The 15,999-nt window shown below is 57.6% G+C and overlaps 1 protein-coding gene across 1 annotated transcript; it reads left to right on the plus strand.

Moving 5' to 3' along the window:
- The first annotated feature begins 735 nt into the window (after positions 1 to 735).
- SNX27 (sorting nexin 27) lies at positions 736 to 14,828 on the plus strand. Its single transcript, XM_065857564.2, has 12 exons — positions 736 to 1,034; positions 4,966 to 5,197; positions 5,644 to 5,836; positions 6,631 to 6,695; positions 6,993 to 7,097; positions 8,396 to 8,474; positions 9,063 to 9,226; positions 9,518 to 9,607; positions 11,453 to 11,602; positions 11,720 to 11,848; positions 11,984 to 12,043; positions 14,713 to 14,828. Exons 1-12 carry the CDS (start codon positions 751 to 753, stop codon positions 14,758 to 14,760), a joined length of 1,599 nt encoding a protein of 532 aa, XP_065713636.1. The 5' UTR covers positions 736 to 750; the 3' UTR covers positions 14,761 to 14,828.
- The last annotated feature ends 1,171 nt before the right edge of the window (positions 14,829 to 15,999 follow it).

Genomic DNA, 15,999 nt, shown 5'->3' on the forward strand with positions numbered 1-15,999 from the left:
CCCCCTCAGTCTCCTCTTCTCCAGCTCCAGAGCCCCAGCTCCCTTAGCCTTTCCTCACACGGGAGATGCTCCACTCCCTCCAGCATCTTGGTGGCTGCGCTGGACTCTCTCCAGCAGTTCCCTGTCCTTCTGGAGCTGAGGGGCCACAACTGGACACAATATTCCAGGTGTGGTCTCCCCAGGGCAGAGCAGAGGGGCAGGAGAACCTCTCTGACCCACTGAGCACCCCCTTCTAACCCACCCCAGGTCCCATTGGCTTCCTGGCCACAAGGGCCCAGTGCTGGCTCAGCCCACAGCACCCGCTGTTCCCAGCTGGTCTCCCATACAAGCACTGACCGGGCCTGACCCTGCTTAGCTTCCCAGATCAGACAAAATGGGGCGTTCTCAGGATGCTATGGCTGTATATATCACACATATGTATGGATATATTTACGTTCCCCTTTTTTCAAGGGCAGAGCAGAGGGGCAGGAGAACCTCTCTGACCTACTGACCCCCTACTTCTAATCCCCACAGGTACCACTGGCCTCCCTGGCCACAAGGGCCCAGTGCTGCTCAGCTCCTCTTCTCTGACACTTCGGAGTTACCGCCGCTCTTTCCGGACTACATTTCCCAGCATCCCCCGCGCCCGCGGGTGAAGGGAACGAGCGGGCTGGACTACATTTCCCGTCGTCCCCCGGGGCAGAGGGGGCGCTACGGTGGCCGGCGCGGCCGCGGTCCCGTGACGGGCCGGCTGGGCGCTTGCTCGCCAAGATGGCGGATGAGGAGGGCGAGACGTTGCCGCGCTCGGCGGCGCTGCCGCAGCGGAACGGCGGCGGCGAGGGGGCCCCGGCGGGGCCGGGGGGCCCCCGCGTGGTCCGTATCGTCAAGTCGGAGTCCGGCTACGGCTTCAACGTCCGCGGCCAAGTGAGCGAAGGCGGGCAGCTGCGGAGCATCAACGGCGAGCTGTACGCGCCGCTGCAGCATGTCAGCGCCGTGCTGGGCGGAGGGGCCGCCGACCGAGCCGGGGTGCGCAAGGGGGACCGCATCCTGGAGGTGTGAGTACGGGGGGGCCGCCGCCCCGGGAGGGCTGCGCCTGGAGGGGGGACTTGATGGGGTTTGGGGGGGACTGAGGCTGGGAGGGGTCGGGGGGTCCCCTCGGTGGGGATTTGGGGGGGATTGAGGGGGCTGAGCCTCCCCCGGGGGGTCCTGAGGAGGGGCTGGGGCTGGGGGAGGGCTTAATGGGGTTTGGGGGGACTGAGGGGGGCTCCTTAATGGGGCTTGGTGGACTGAGGGGGCTGAGCCTGGGAGGGGTCGGGGGGTCCCCTCGGTGGGGATTCGGGGGGACTGAGGGGGCTGAGCCTCCCCTGGGGGGTCCCCTCAGTGGGGATTTGGGGGGACTGATGGGGCTGAGCTTCCCCCGGGGGGTCCCCTCAGTGGGGTTTGTGGGGGACTGAGGGGGCTGAGCCTCTCCCGGGGGTTCCTGAGGAGGGACTGGGGCTGGGGGGCCCCTCGTTGGGGTTTGGGGGGACTGAGGGGGCTGAGCCTCCCCCGGGGGGGTCCTGAGGAGGGAGTCCCCCTTTCCTGGGAGTTCTGGGGCAGCATCGTCCCCCACGAGAGCTTTTGGGGCCGGGGGGGGTGGCACAGTCTCCATCTCCTTAAAGCCTGGACACTCGTGTTTTTAGGGGGTTCTTCAGGGGATCCCCCTCTTTATGGGGTGGGGGGGGGGGATTGTGGGGCTGGGGGGACCCCTCATTGAGGTTTGGGGGGACTGAGGGGGCTGAGCCTCCCCTGGGGGGTCCTGAGGAGGGGTTGGGCGTCCCCTCAGTGGGGTTTGGGGGGACACTGAGGGGGCTGAGCCTTGAGGGTTGCTATGGAGGGGCCAGCCTGGTTTTCCCACCTTGGGGACATGGTGGGGGGTTTGGGGGCTGGTTTGTGCCCCTCTCAGCAGGGGCTTTTGGGCCCCCCCCAGGGGTTCCTGTGCGGAGATGCTTTGGGGACCCCTGATGTTGGGGGGGGGTCTACTTTGCTCTCACTGATGATTTGGGGAGCCCTTAGGAGGGCTCTGGGCTGTTGTCATCCCCATTGAGGGTTCAAACCTCTTTCCAGGGAGCTCTGGGGCAGCATCATCCCCTCCGAGAGCTTTGGGGATCAGGGGGGGGCACAGTCTCCATCTCCTTAAAGCCTGGACACTCATGTTTTTAGGGGATCCCCCTCTTTCTGGGGTGTGGGGGGGGACTGAGGAGATTCACCCCCCACCTTTGTTTTAGGGGGCACCCCTTGGTGTGAAGAGGCGAGCCGGTGGGGCAGGGGTGCTGCTGCAGGCAGGGCTGGGCAGGGAGGGGGCAGAACCCCCATTTTGGGACAGAATGGGGTGATCTCGAAGTCCTTGGCTTGTTTCCCCCCTTGTGCAGCTTTGCAAAGGCAGCGGAGATGGGAACGCGACCGCTTGGTTCAAACTCCTCTCGGCCCTGGAAGCATCTTCCCATGGGGATGCTCCAGCTGGGTCAAAACTGATCACCTCCCCCCATAAAAACCCCATCAAACCCCACGTTTCCGTGCTACCGCAGGTTCCATCTCCTCGAGGCTTTTCCTCAGCCCCCCGAGGTGTATTTTCCCCTTCATCTTATAGCTGGTTCTTCCCTCCCGATCCCGCCGTGTTTGTACTTCGTGCTGAGCTGGTTAAGTTCAATTACTTATTAATTACAGGGATTTGGCGGCAGCAGGAATGCTTCGCTGCCGGGCTCCGCGGGGTGTGAAGGACACCTGCCCGCGTTTAGGTCTGGACTAGCCCTTGGCTACCACCATCCGCGCCTCTCCCCGGTGACCCAAATACTTTCCGCTTTGATTTATTGTATTTTCTTTGCAGAAGAAACGGTCGGGGGGGGGCGGTGAATTCTACACCTGGACCATCTCGAGACCGAGGGGAAATATTTAGCGCGAGGGGGGGAAAACGCTTAAAACGCCGCGTTTTAAACCGGACGCTGGGGTTTGGTCCTGGCAAAAGGTGAGGAAGCGCCCTTTAGTCCATCAGTGGTGTTTGGAAGAATTAAGAGCTGCAGGTAACGGTGTTAACGAAGGTGCAGGACCCCCCGTGTCCCCCTTGGTGTGGTTGGGGGTTTATCCACCTCTTTATCTCCCGGGAGGAACCGCTTGGAGTTTTCCTACGGATCTTCCTGGAGCTCCACCAGCTCTTGCTTTTTGCCGCTATCACCTCTCGCTTTTCTTAACCCGGCTGCGTAAACCAGCCCCAAAAACCTTCCGGGGGGGCATGGAGTCAAGAGGATGCTCCTTCTTCCCCCCCACGGGTCTGTTAAAACCCGATCTCAGCGCGGCTGCGAGTCGGAGCAGCAAACAATCAAACGGGACTCCAGAAATAGCTCTGATTTCCCCTCCTTTCCGCAGCAGCGGGGGGGCCCATCCGTCGGCACCGCCGGTGCCGGTTCCCGCGGCGGGTTCGGCGTCTGTGCCTCGCGTGCGGTGCCGTTTTGGGTGCTGATTTCCCGGCGGGGTTTTGGTTTTGCCTGCGAGCGCCTTCCCCAAAACCAAGGGGTTGTAGTTGGGGTTGATTTCGAATCCCGTCGCCTCGCACCCAGCTCAGAGCTCTCGCTTTCCGCGGCTCCGTAATCTCCTTAGCTGGGGTGTTTCTGGGCGTCGAGGGCATTGGAGACAGACAACGAGAGCTAATTTAGCTCTTGATTATCGCCCTGAATGACAATCATAACTAATCTTGACAGGGAAGAGCGTCTCACTCGCAGGGGAGCTCCCGCTAAACCGAGCAGATAAAGAAGGGGGTTGTTCTCGGTATTATCGATGCGGAAATGGGGCGGATGTGGGGGACACCGTACCCCTAGAGCAGAGGGTTGGTCTCCATCACTTATCCCTGCGTGGTCAAAACGGGTTTATACCCTGGATGGAAAAGCCCTCGATGGAACCAGCGCCATCCTGATGCTCCTGTGTGCACAGGGTAAGAGGCGCTTCCCTCCGGGGACCACACTTCATCTCCTCTTGGCCTAAAGTCTGGTTTTAAGTGTTGACTCGGGACAGAAAAAGCCGCTTCTGCTTTGGGAAAGCCTATAAAACAATAACTGATGGGTGATCCTTCTCCTCTTCAACACAAATTCACCCCAACCTTTCCATGCTTCCCTGTGCTCATTTTCAGAGCGTTTTACCCGAACTGGGGAGTGGATTCTCCCAGTTAAACCCGGAGGTCCAAACTGGGACCAATCTGGGTTCCCTGAGTTGGAGTGAAAACGCGGAACGGATCTTTCCTTCCTCAGAAGAGCAGCGGTGGGGAATGAGCCCTCAAACACTGGATTTTCCATTAGATAAATGCAAGAGCCTTTTTCTCTGTCCCGCTTTAACGCTTCTCCGGCATCTTTGGACTTGATGGGTTGGACTTGATGATCCCTGAGGTCTTTTCCAACCCAGTCGATTCTGTGATTTGTGCCTTGGAACGGGCGCGATGGTTGAAATCACGGGGATTTAAACCTATTTCTGCTTCCTGCGCTCTGGATAATGACGCAAACAGGGGATGATGGAGCCGTAGGGTCGTCCATGGACGGAGCCGGAGCCAAACCCACCTCCAGGAAGCTTCTCACGAGCTTCCCCACGTTGAATTTCCTCCTCGACGGGGCAGAGAGTTGGGAAATTTAGCGAAGTCTTTGCGGAAAATGAGTCACCCGGCGCTCGAATGGGAGAAGTGAAACATTTCTCGGGGGTTTTGCTCATTAGTGTTGGAACGACGGGGAGTTTTGCTTCGTCCTCGAGGTCTCACGGAGCCAATGACCGCCGGGGATGTGGGAATGAGAGATTTGGGGTTCTGCTGTGTTCAAGTGGGATTTGGGGCAATCCGGTGATGTTTTGGGGCCGCAGAGGATCGGGAGATGGGGTTTAATGCGCTCAAGTAGCGCGTGGTCAGGGTTTTATTCCCCGATTGGGCGTTAAGATTAATTTGAAACACCCAAGCTCACGCTTTCCCCTCCGCAGCAACGGGGTGAACGTGGAGGGAGCGACGCACAAGCAGGTGGTGGATCTGATCCGCGCCGGCGAGAAGGAGCTGATCCTGACGGTGCTTTCGGTGCCGCCGCACGAGGCCGACAGCCTGGACCCCGGCGACGACTCCCTGGGCCAGTCGTTCTACGACTACACGGAGAAGCAGGCGGTGCCCATCTCCATCCCCACCTACAAGCACGTGGAGCAGAACGGCGAGAAGTTCGTGGTTGGTATCGGTTTGCGCTTGGGACGTTAATTCCTTACCGGTCGCTTTGGGGAGCGTTTGATTGAGGTCGCTCTTTGTTCTTCTTTGTTTTTTATTAATGTATATGGAATAGCTCGATCTCTTGCAAAGATTAAGTAGGAAGTTGTTGTTTTATTCATATAAGCTTTCATATTTGTGCCCCCCGTTTTACCCAAGTGTTCAATACAGAAAAGCAAAGGGAGCAGGTGTCTCAGAGCAAATTCCCATCTCCAGAATCTCTTTTCCCTCCCGTTTCCCTTTTCTTTTTAGGGGGAAATAGCTGCAAAAAGCCTCTTTTTCCTTTGGGTTCGCATTGACGCGAGGCTGGTGGCGTTTTCCTGCATAACGCCCCAATAATTCCTAGAAATAGGGAATAAAAAGCCTTGGGGAGGCGTCTCCGTGCACCGAACCCCGTGTCCTCCCCGCAGGTTTACAACGTGTACATGGCGGGTCGCCAGCTCTGCTCCAAGCGCTACCGCGAGTTCGCCATCCTGCACCAGAACCTGAAACGGGAGTTTGCCAACTTCACCTTCCCGCGCCTGCCGGGGAAGTGGCCGTTCTCGCTATCCGAGCAGCAGCTGGACGCGCGGCGACGTGGCCTGGAGGAGTATCTGGAGAAAGGTACGAGAATGAGCGCTCAGACACATCCAAATCCACCAGCACATCCAAATCCACCAGCGCATCCCTCCACGAACCTCCCCGGGGGTTTATCAGCAAGGAGGAGAAGCTGCTTTGGAGCCAAATTGAGCTCCCTCTTGCTGCTTTGGTTGTGAAATCCAGACTTGCCACGGATAAATAACGCGGCGCCATTCCAACAATATATGTATAATTACTTAATGAGTTTTTTATATTGCTCAGCAGATGGAGGAGGGAATTTGGAGGGGGAAAGCCACATTGGAGGCCCTTTCTCAGCAGGGAACTCAGCTCGGGTAGCAGCGACCTGAGCCCTTTTTCTGGCTCTTTTTAACCAGAATTGTCGCACCTGCAGCGGGAGTTTCCTTGGGGTTCAGTTCGGATAACGCATGCAACACCTTGGCAAAAAGATCTGACCCTTTTTGCAGCAGAGAGACCGTAGGTGCAAGGAAGGGTGAGACCCATTGTGTCTTAAAAACAACACAACACAGTTCAGCTCCAAATCATTGCCTGAAATTGGCCTGAATTCCCAAATTGCTTCAGTCCCTCTGTTAAAACTTGGGGTTTTTTTAGAGGTGAAAGCACTATATATGAAATTCTCACCCCTTTTTAAGTGTAGCGTGAACCCCTCTCGGTGCATTAACGCGACCGCTGGATCGTTGTCACCCCGAGACAACCCGAATGGCATTGAGAAGGCGTTTCCAGGCTTGCACAGCACAGTTGTCATTTCCATGTGGTTTTTGGGGCTCCCGTTGCCCGCTGACCCCGCTTTCCACCCGCAGTGTGTTCCATCCGTGTCATCGGCGAGAGCGACATCATGCAGGAGTTCCTGTCCGAGTCGGATGAGGTGGGTGCGCTAAAGCTCTGCCCGGCAAACGCTCGGTAAAGCGGGGAGCGGAGCCCTTCGCTGCCAAAACCTCGCGTGGTCGAGCAGAAAACCGCGGCAAATCCAAAATCTCAACCCCGTCGTGGTTTGCGGCGCTTTGCTCCGGTTCCTGCCTCGGTGCAGAGCTTCTCTTCTTTCTCCTTCCTCTGCAACGGGATTGTTGAGGTTGGGTGGCTTAATTAGCCAACGCAGGGTGATAAATAATCCATAGATCTCATGGCTCAGTTCATACAACACTGATTTGTCCTCTCCCTCCAGAACTACAACGGCGTCTCGGACGTGGAGCTCCGAGTAGCGTTACCGGACATAACCACGGTGACGGTCAGGGTGAAAAAGAACAGCACCACGGACCAGGTGTACCAGGTGAGCTGCTCCGCTTCGCGCCTGCATTCAGACAACAACCACGACCCCGTGGGCACGCACCGGCTTCTCTCCGCTCCCCGTGGGCGCCGGTGACACCGTGGCGCTGTCACACAGACAGGGACGCTCGGTAGCTCCGAGCGATGCCGCCTTTTCACTCGCGGGCCGGAGTCATCGCCGAATTAATCTCCCCTGATAATATCTACGAGGCGGGTTGTGTGTTGCGGCCGAGCTGGATCCAAGAGCGGCTGCGGCGCGATGAATGTTGAGGGTGGTGACGCTTTTGGGGACTCCGGCCAGGTTTGCGAGTGGAAAATGAAGCGGAAAATGAAGGACAACTGACTCGAGGAAACATCGAGCTGGCGATGGATTAAGAGGAATAAGATGATGAGGGGGTGGAGGTGCTTTTTGAAAGGGGAACTAGAAATGTTCGTGTTTTCCTTGGGCTGGTGAATACTCGGGAGAGTGTAGAGTTTTGCATCTGGGCAGGAACAACCCCAGGTTCCAGTGTGAGTTGGGAATGAGCTGTTGGAGCAGTGAAAAGGGAGCTGGGGGTCCTGGGGCCAGCAGGGTGAGCATGAGCCAGCACTGGGCCCTTGTGGCCAGGAAGCCAATGGGACCTGGGGTGGGTTAGAAGGGGGTGGTCAGTGGGTCAGAGAGGTTCTCCTGCCCCTCTGCTCTGCCCTGGGGAGACCACACCTGGAATATTGTGTCCAGTTGTGGCCCCTCAGCTCCAGAAGGACAGGGAACTGCTGGAGAGAGTCCAGCGCAGCCACCAAGATGCTGGAGGGAGTGGAGCATCTCCCGTGTGAGGAAAGGCTGAGGGAGCTGGGGCTCTGGAGCTGGACAAGAGGAGACTGAGGGGGGACTCATTGCTGGGGATCAAGATGGAAAGGGGCAGTGTCAGGAGGATGGAGCCAGGCTCTGCTGGGTGACACCCAGTGACAGGACAAGGGGCAATGGGTGCAAACTGGAACACAGGAGGTTCCGCTGGAAGATGAGAAGCAACTTGTTGGGGGTGAGGGTGGCAGAGCCTGGCCCAGGCTGCCCAGGGAGGTTGTGGAGTCTCCTTCTCTGCAGACATTCAAACCCCCTGGACCCCTTCCTGTGGAACCTCAGCTGGGTGTTCCTGCTCCGGGGGGATTGCACTGGATGGGCTTCCCCGGTCCCTTCAACCCCTCACATTCTGGAATCCTGTGATTCTGTAAATAACCCACACGGAGCTGGTTTTACCCCGAGGGGCGCGTGGAGCTGCGGCTCCCACCTTCCTCCCCGCTATTTCCCCTTCTCTTGCTCCTCAGGCTGTGGCTGCGAAAGTCGGGATGGACAGTATTACCGCAAACTACTTCGCCTTGTTCGAAGTGATCAACCACTCCTTCGGTAAGCCCGTTAACCCCCCGGTGCCGACGAGCGGGGCAGCTCTGGTGTGAGCAGAGCTCCCACCTTTGGGTTTTATCTCTCCTCGCACCACCAGAACCCCCAGGGAGGAATCGGGTGGGCGCCATCGTTTAGCTTTCCATTTCTTAAGCGCTTTGAGCCAAGCGGGTGTCGCATTCCTGGCCGGGCACCTTCATCTCTGCATTGTCACCCGTTTGTCACCCATCCTGCCATTCCAGCAGGCTGGGCTGTGCAGGAAGAGGTTGTTCCTCTCGCTCACCAGATTCTGACTGAACCATCAGGCTGATTTTTAGCTTCTTATCACCCTCCTAAAACGAGTTATCTCACAGACACCAGACTAACGGGAGCGCTTAATTAGCTCCTCGTTCCTGTGAGCTCCAACTGCTGGGAAGCTAAAGCTCCAGTGAACCTTGTGCTTATGTTTTCTGGGTGCTCGCTGTGAACACCCACATTTCCCCCTGTCTCATTACACCCGTGTAATGGCTCTGGAGACCAGAAGCTCAGAGGCGCGGATGGCGGGGCGGTTCGTGGAGCCAACGCCGCGCTCACCGCCCTCTCCGCTCCTTCCAGTGCGCAAACTGGCGCCCAACGAATTCCCCCACAAACTCTACGTGCAGAACTACACCTCGGCGGTGCCGGGGACGTGCCTCACCATTCGGAAGTGGCTCTTCACGACGGAGGAGGAGGTGCTTCTCAACGACAACGACCTGGCAGTCACCTACTTCTTCCATCAGGTGGGTGCCCCAGAGCTGTGGCGTTTGCCTGGAGGTGACGTGAGGCAGAACCCGCTCCCGGAACCGCTCCGGGCGGTTTTTTTGCTGGAGGCAAAAGCGGGATAACAGGTACCAGCATCTCCAGATCCATCCTTTTCCCAGGGGATGTTCTTCCCAAATCCTCCTGGATGCCCTGTGCTCCTTGAGCAGGAGTCACCCCATGGTCTGACCATCCCTTGGGGACACCGGTCACCTTCTGGGCTTTCAATTTGGTGGCACAGGCGAAGCCTCGTGACTCGACTCTCGTTTTAGGCTGTCGATGATGTCAAGAAAGGCTACATCAAAGCCGAGGAGAAGTCCTACCAGCTGCAGAAGCTGTGTGAGCAGAGGAAGATGGTGATGGTGAGTTCTGCCCATCCAGTTTGCAGAGCTGTGGCTGGAGAGGGGACACAGGGAACCTGCGAGGGTTCCAGGGCAGGTTGGATGGGGACGGAGCAGCCCGAGGTGTCCCTGCCATGGCTGGAACTGCGTCAGGTCCAGAGAAGTTCTCCTGCCCCTCTGCTCTGCCCTGGGGAGACCACACCTGGAATATTGTGTCCAGTTGTGGCCCCTCAGCTCCAGAAGGACAGGGAACTGCTGCAGAGAGTCCAGCGCAGCCACCAAGATGCTGGAGGGAGTGGAGCATCTCCCGTGTGAGGAAAGGCTGAGGGAGCTGGGGCTCTGGAGCTGGAGAAGAGGAGACTGAGGGGGGACTCATTGCTGGGGATCAAGATGGAAAGGGGCAGTGTCAGGAGGATGGAGCCAGGCTCTGCTGGGTGACACCCAGTGACAGGACAAGGGGCAATGGGTGCAAACTGGAACACAGGAGGTTCCGCTGGAAGATGAGAAGCAACTTGTTGGGGGTGAGGGTGGCAGAGCCTGGCCCAGGCTGCCCAGGGAGGTTGTGGAGTCTCCTTCTCTGCAGACATTCAAACCCCCTGGACCCCTTCCTGTGGAACCTCAGCTGGGTGTTCCTGCTCCGGGGGGATTGCACTGGATGAGCTTTCCAGGGCCCTTCAACCCCTCACATTCTGGGGTTCTGTGATCTCCAGAGATCCCTTGCAACCCAACCCAGTTCCTCCCCTCGCTCCTCAGCGGAACAACTGCTTGTCCTTGGCAAGATCCCCATTGACTCAGCTCCAGACGAGGCAGCGGTTGAACCGTGTGGGTTATTGCTGGTGTTGAAAGGTGCGGTGGAGCAACCCTGCACCCGCAGCCCTGTTTCTTCTCTGTAATCCCGAGGCAAAGGTCTCATTCCGCCTCCGTGACGGCGGCTTTGGCTCAGCCAAGGGGGAAAAGCATCCTGTCGAGCTGCTCCCCCCTCACCACCTTAATGTCTTATTTTTGGCCATTATTCCAAGCTTGCAAACCCCGTGTCTGATCTCAGGGGGGGTTTCTACCTCTTATCGCTCCGGGGCTCAGCAGGACCGGGCGAACCTGCCCGGGGAGGGATGGGGATGCCCTGGGCTCCTCTGCCAGACACCGGCTTGGCTCCGACATCAAACACCAGAAGAATCTGCCTTGTAAATGAGTTCCTGCGTTGCTCGAGGCTGCGGGTGCTGGGGAAGGCGCTGCCCTTGTCCTGACACCGCCGGCCGCCCTCCAAGAGCCTTGGGGTCCCTTCCCAGCTCGCTCGGGACCGTCCCCAAAGCTTTGGTGGCTCCGAGGGGGACCCGCTGGCCTGGGCTGGACCCTGGAAGGGTCACCAGGAATAACGAGAGAAGGTTAATTATTACCTTTTGATAAGGATCAGTAAATAGACACTTCCTCCTGGGGGTTATCTTGTTGCTCTTTTGTTCCCACTCCTCTCACCCTGATGGCCAAGGGAAGATGTGGATCTTTGCAAAGGGATATCCCAGCATATAGATATCCCAGCATATAGATATCCCAACATATAGATATCCCAGCATATAGATATCCCAGCATATAGATATCCCAGCACATAAATCTACATATATATATGTATGCACACACACATGCACCAGGGCCCTGGTCCAGCAGGTCAAGGAGACATCGTGTGTGTCCCAAAGAGCCTGAGAACTCAAAGCTCTTCATCCTCCAAACATCCAAAATCCCTCTTTGGGTCTTTTCCTGATGGTGCAGCGCTGGGGTTTGGTTCTTTCGGAGGGGGCTGCGATAAAACCGGGGGCTTCCAAGGGGGTGATGTTGGTTCCGTCACCGTGAGCTCCCGGCGCTTTCTCCCCGCAGTATCTAAACATGTTACGGACGTGCGAGGGCTACAACGAGATCATCTTCCCCCACTGCTCCTGCGACTCGCGGCGGAAGGGCCACGTCATCACCGCCATCAGCATCAAGCACTTTAAACTCCACGCCTGCACCGAGGAGGGACAGCTGGAGGTAAGGGACGTCATCGGCGGGCTTGCAATGACACTGAGCGGCCTTGGAGGGATTTTGGCCACGTTCGGGATGTGTTTCTACCTCTCCCGGGTTCACCGGTGCCTCCTTTTCCTCCAGAACCAGGTCATCGCCTTCGAATGGGACGAAATGCAGCGGTGGGACACGGACGAGGAGGGCATGGCCTTTTGTTTTGAGTACGCCCGAGGCGAGAAGAAACCCCGATGGGTTAAAATCTTCACCCCTTATGTAAGTACCCCCATCCTCCGAAGAGGAGAAAGCCCCAAACCTGCTTGTTTTCCCCCAAGAAAGTGGAGGAGCAGCCTGACACAGGGGCTGGTGACCAGCAGGAGGAGCTGAGCGCTCCCCGCTTTCTCTTTGCAGTTCAACTACATGCACGAGTGCTTCGAACGGGTCTTCTGCGAGCTCAAGTGGAGGAAGGAGGTAAGAACCCGCCGCCGCGGCCAAACGGCTCCGTCTTTGCGGCGTCTCTGCCTGGCAGCTCAGGGGAGCGACACCGGGGCTCGGGGAGCGACACCGGGGCTTGGGAAGTGACACCGGGGCTTGGGGAGCGACACCGGGGCTGGGGAAGCGACGCTGGGGTTGGGGAAGCGACACCGGGGCTCGGGGAGCAACGCTGGGGTTGGGGAAGCGACGCCGGGGCTTGGGGAGCAACACCAGGGCTTGGGGAATGACACCGGGGCTTGGGGAGCGACACCGGGGCTTGGGGAGCGACGCTGGGACTGGGGGAACGATGCCAGGCTTGGGGAGTGATGCCGGGGCATGGGGAGCGATGCCGGGGCTTGGGGAGCACCCAGGCGGAGGGTGTTTGGTATTTGGAGCTCCCGGCGCCAGGCGATTCCCCCGAGCGGGATGAGGCAGATGGCAAAACCTCCGTGGAGACAGCGCAGGCTGGTGAATTATTCAGAATGGCTCGTGAGAGCCCGCGGTGCAAAGCTGCTGAGAAACCCAGGAGGTTTTGGGGGCGTTTGAGCCGAATCTCCACCTGCTCGGGCGTCTCCTGTCGCTTGGACATGAGCGTGGACACAAGTCCCCCCCTGCGCTTCGTTTCACTCGGATCGTGGGGAACAGGCAGAAAACAGCGGATCAAACACGTGTTCAGCTCGTTCAACCGGTTTGCTGCTGAATCGCCACCCCGGAGCCGTTCTCTCCATCGCGGGGTCGGAGACGAGCGCCCTCGGACGCCGGATCCCCTCTCATCGCCCTTGATGTGTGATACCAACCCTGCTCGCTGCGCCCACGGCTCCTCTGGATTTGGGTCCCCCAAATGAGGCTGGAACGCGGCAAATCTGGAACGGTGATCCAGGAGAACCTTCGCTTCAATTGCCTCCTCCTAAATGGGAATGAAACCCCGTTGTGTCCGTGCCCGGAGGGTTTGGATGCGCTGGGATCCAGCGCCGGCACCGTCACCACGGCCGCACCGGCGAACGTTACCACCGGGACCGAAGGGGATAAACCTACCCGAATTTTCCAGAAAATGGGAATCAATCCCTGCAGGACACCCCCGTCCCTCCCAGCAACAACTCGTTGCGCCTCTCCTTTTAATTTCTCCCCTTTTTATTCTCTTCCCTTGTCAAGGTGGAGGAGGAGGCGGCAGACAAGGCGCACGAGAACTGCGGTAGAGACGGTTTGCGCAGCGAGGTAACCGGGCTGAACGCAACCGCTGCTTTTCGAGGACCGAAGGCTCCGTCCCGCACGCTCGTAGCGTCTGGTTTTCACTTTATTTAAGCGCTTTTTATTTATTTAAGCAGTTTCTGGATGCTTTTTCTCCTCCTGAAATGACTGCTCTTGATCACCGATTACCCCGTAACTCATGGCATTGAGTTTGACCCAGTGCATCTATACAATCTGATGCAATTAGAGACGTAAATGCGATGTACGAATGGATTGAAAAAGATGTAGAACAGTATGGGGATGAAATCTACGCAAGGAGCAACTTTGCAGCGCAACAAAGACCTTTAGGGGAGCAAAGTGGCACCTTCAGAATGATCCTACCTGGCCAGGATTTAAAACTAAACGCTTAAGGGTGTCACGGGGAGCATCACTGGTTGAATACACAACGTCCCTTTGTGGTATATTCACCAAAAATGATCGTGGAGGCTTTGGAAAAGCCGGGGAAAGCTGGTGCCTCCCACTGCAAATCAACCTTTGCCTTCGCTTGGGTGTCGGAAAGAGCCACAGGTCGAGTGGTGCAAGGGAACCGCGGTTGTGCCGCCAACACCGTGGACCCCGTGGTGCGGTTGTTCTCACCGAGGGAGCGTCGGGCGTCCACAGGAACAGAAAGCGGTAGCAGACGGCGTGGGCCGCGGCGCCCGCGCAGGAAGGAGCCGCGGGGGCGTGGGAGCTTCCCCTGCCCAACCCACCCGGTAACGCCGAAAACACCGCCGGGAGGTTGTTTGTGCGGAGTCACCGCTTCCCGCGGTGTTTGATGTTGCTACAAAGGGGACGCCGCGAGGGAGCCGCTCGTGCCATTTCGGGTGGAAAAGCCCCTGGAGATGGAGTCCAACCATCACAGCACGAAGCGCATCCTTGAGAACCTCATGTCCATCTGTCCAACCCTGCAGGGATGGTGACTCCAGCACTGCCCCGGGCAGCCTGTTCCAACACCCCACAGCCCTTTGGGGAGGAAATCACCCCAAATGACCACCCTCAACCATCCCTGGTGCAACCACGCATGGCTGGAGCTCCCGCAGCCCTCGCCCGGCGCCGCCGCTTCCGCAGCTCCGGTGTCTCCATAACCGGCAACCAGGCTTCTCCTCCTCCCTCGAGTCACAGCACCGAAACTGATGGGTTTTGTTCTCTCCACCCAAAATACTTGGGGACACGTGTCCCCCAAATGGTGTCTGGCCTGTCCCCTCTTGGCTCTTTGTCAGTCCCATCGGCTGCTGGGGCAGCGGCCCCGTTTTGGGGTGAATCGCGGGGATTTCGGAGCCGGGGCGGGGGGTCAGTACCATGGGGGGTCGGTGCATCCAATTCATGGTGTGACCAAGAGTGTCCCCAGTTGTCCTGGGCTCTTACACTGGGATTGGGGACAATGATCCCCCCCCAGATCCTTCCCATGTTTAACACCCTTTTATTCTCCTCTTTTCCAGAACATTTTCCAGCTGGTCAGATCACAGCAAAGGGACGCGGCCACTTAGTCAAACAGAACAACGCCCCCCCCCTAATTAACACAGCTCTGTCATTGTATTAAAGCCCTGAAACTAAATATTATTATTAATAATAATCCCATTTGTGAGCGTCCTGTCGAAAGCACCGAGGAGCCGCTTCCCCCCATGTTCCAGCGCTTGGACTGAGCTCTTTTGTACCATTGGAACCGGAACGTCGCCGTTTGCGCTGGGCAAACGTATATTGTATGTATGTAAAAAATACCCCCCCCCCCCCCCAAAATACCCCCCAACCAAGCAGAGTCCAAGATCCACACATTTCATTCAATTCCATCCCACCGGCAGCGCCTTTTTCACCTTTTTTATATAACAAACGCGGCTCCTTCCCAACACAACATGGGTTGGGTTTTTTTATTCAAAATAAAAGAACTTTGGAATAAAAAAGGCGAAAGGAAAAAAGAAATAAAAGAAGGAGAAGAGAAAAGAAAACGAAGGAAAAAAACAAAAGTGGAAAAATATTAAAAATAAAGGAGAAAAAAACAAAAACGAGGAAAAAAAGGGGAAAAAAGCGTCGCTGCCGGGAAGGCCTCTGGGTGCAGGTTTCAGCCCTTGGGTTGTTGTTCCCACCCCCCCCCGCGGTGTTTTGCTTCAATTTGGGGTGATTTCATAGATTTTGGGGACATCTGGACCCCCCCACGCTGGGGGGAGCTGTCCCCGGGGGACCCAGAGGGGAAATTGGGGTGAAAAAAGGGTTTTTTTGCTGCTTTGGGGGTGGTTTTTGCAGGGGAAAAAGGTGATTTAAAGAGTTGGTGAAGGGGGCGCCGTGTGTCCCCATCACCCCCTGTCCCCGTCACCCCATGTGCCCTCGCCCTGTGTCCCCATCACCCTGTGTGTCCCCCATGTGTCATCACCCCATGTGTCCCCATGTGTCATCACCCCCTATCCCCATCACCCCATGTCCCCATGTGTCATCGCCCCGTGTCCCCCCCATGTGTCATCGCCCCATGTGTCCCTCATGTGTCATCACCCCATGTGTCATCATCCCGTGTCCCCATCATCCCGTGACCCCCCCATGTGTCATCACCCCGTGTCCCCATCTCCCTGTGTCCCCCCATGTGTCCCCATCACCCCACGTGTTCCCCGTGTGTCATCACCCCATGTCCCCATCACCCTGTGTCCCCTCCATGTGTCATTGCCCCATATGTCCCCCATGTGTCATCATCCCGTGTCCCCATGATCCCGTGACCCCCCCATGTGTCATCACCCCGTGTC

This window comes from Patagioenas fasciata, chromosome 30 (genome assembly GCF_037038585.1).
Source record: "Patagioenas fasciata isolate bPatFas1 chromosome 30, bPatFas1.hap1, whole genome shotgun sequence".
In the NCBI taxonomy this organism is placed as follows: Eukaryota; Metazoa; Chordata; class Aves; order Columbiformes; family Columbidae; genus Patagioenas; species Patagioenas fasciata.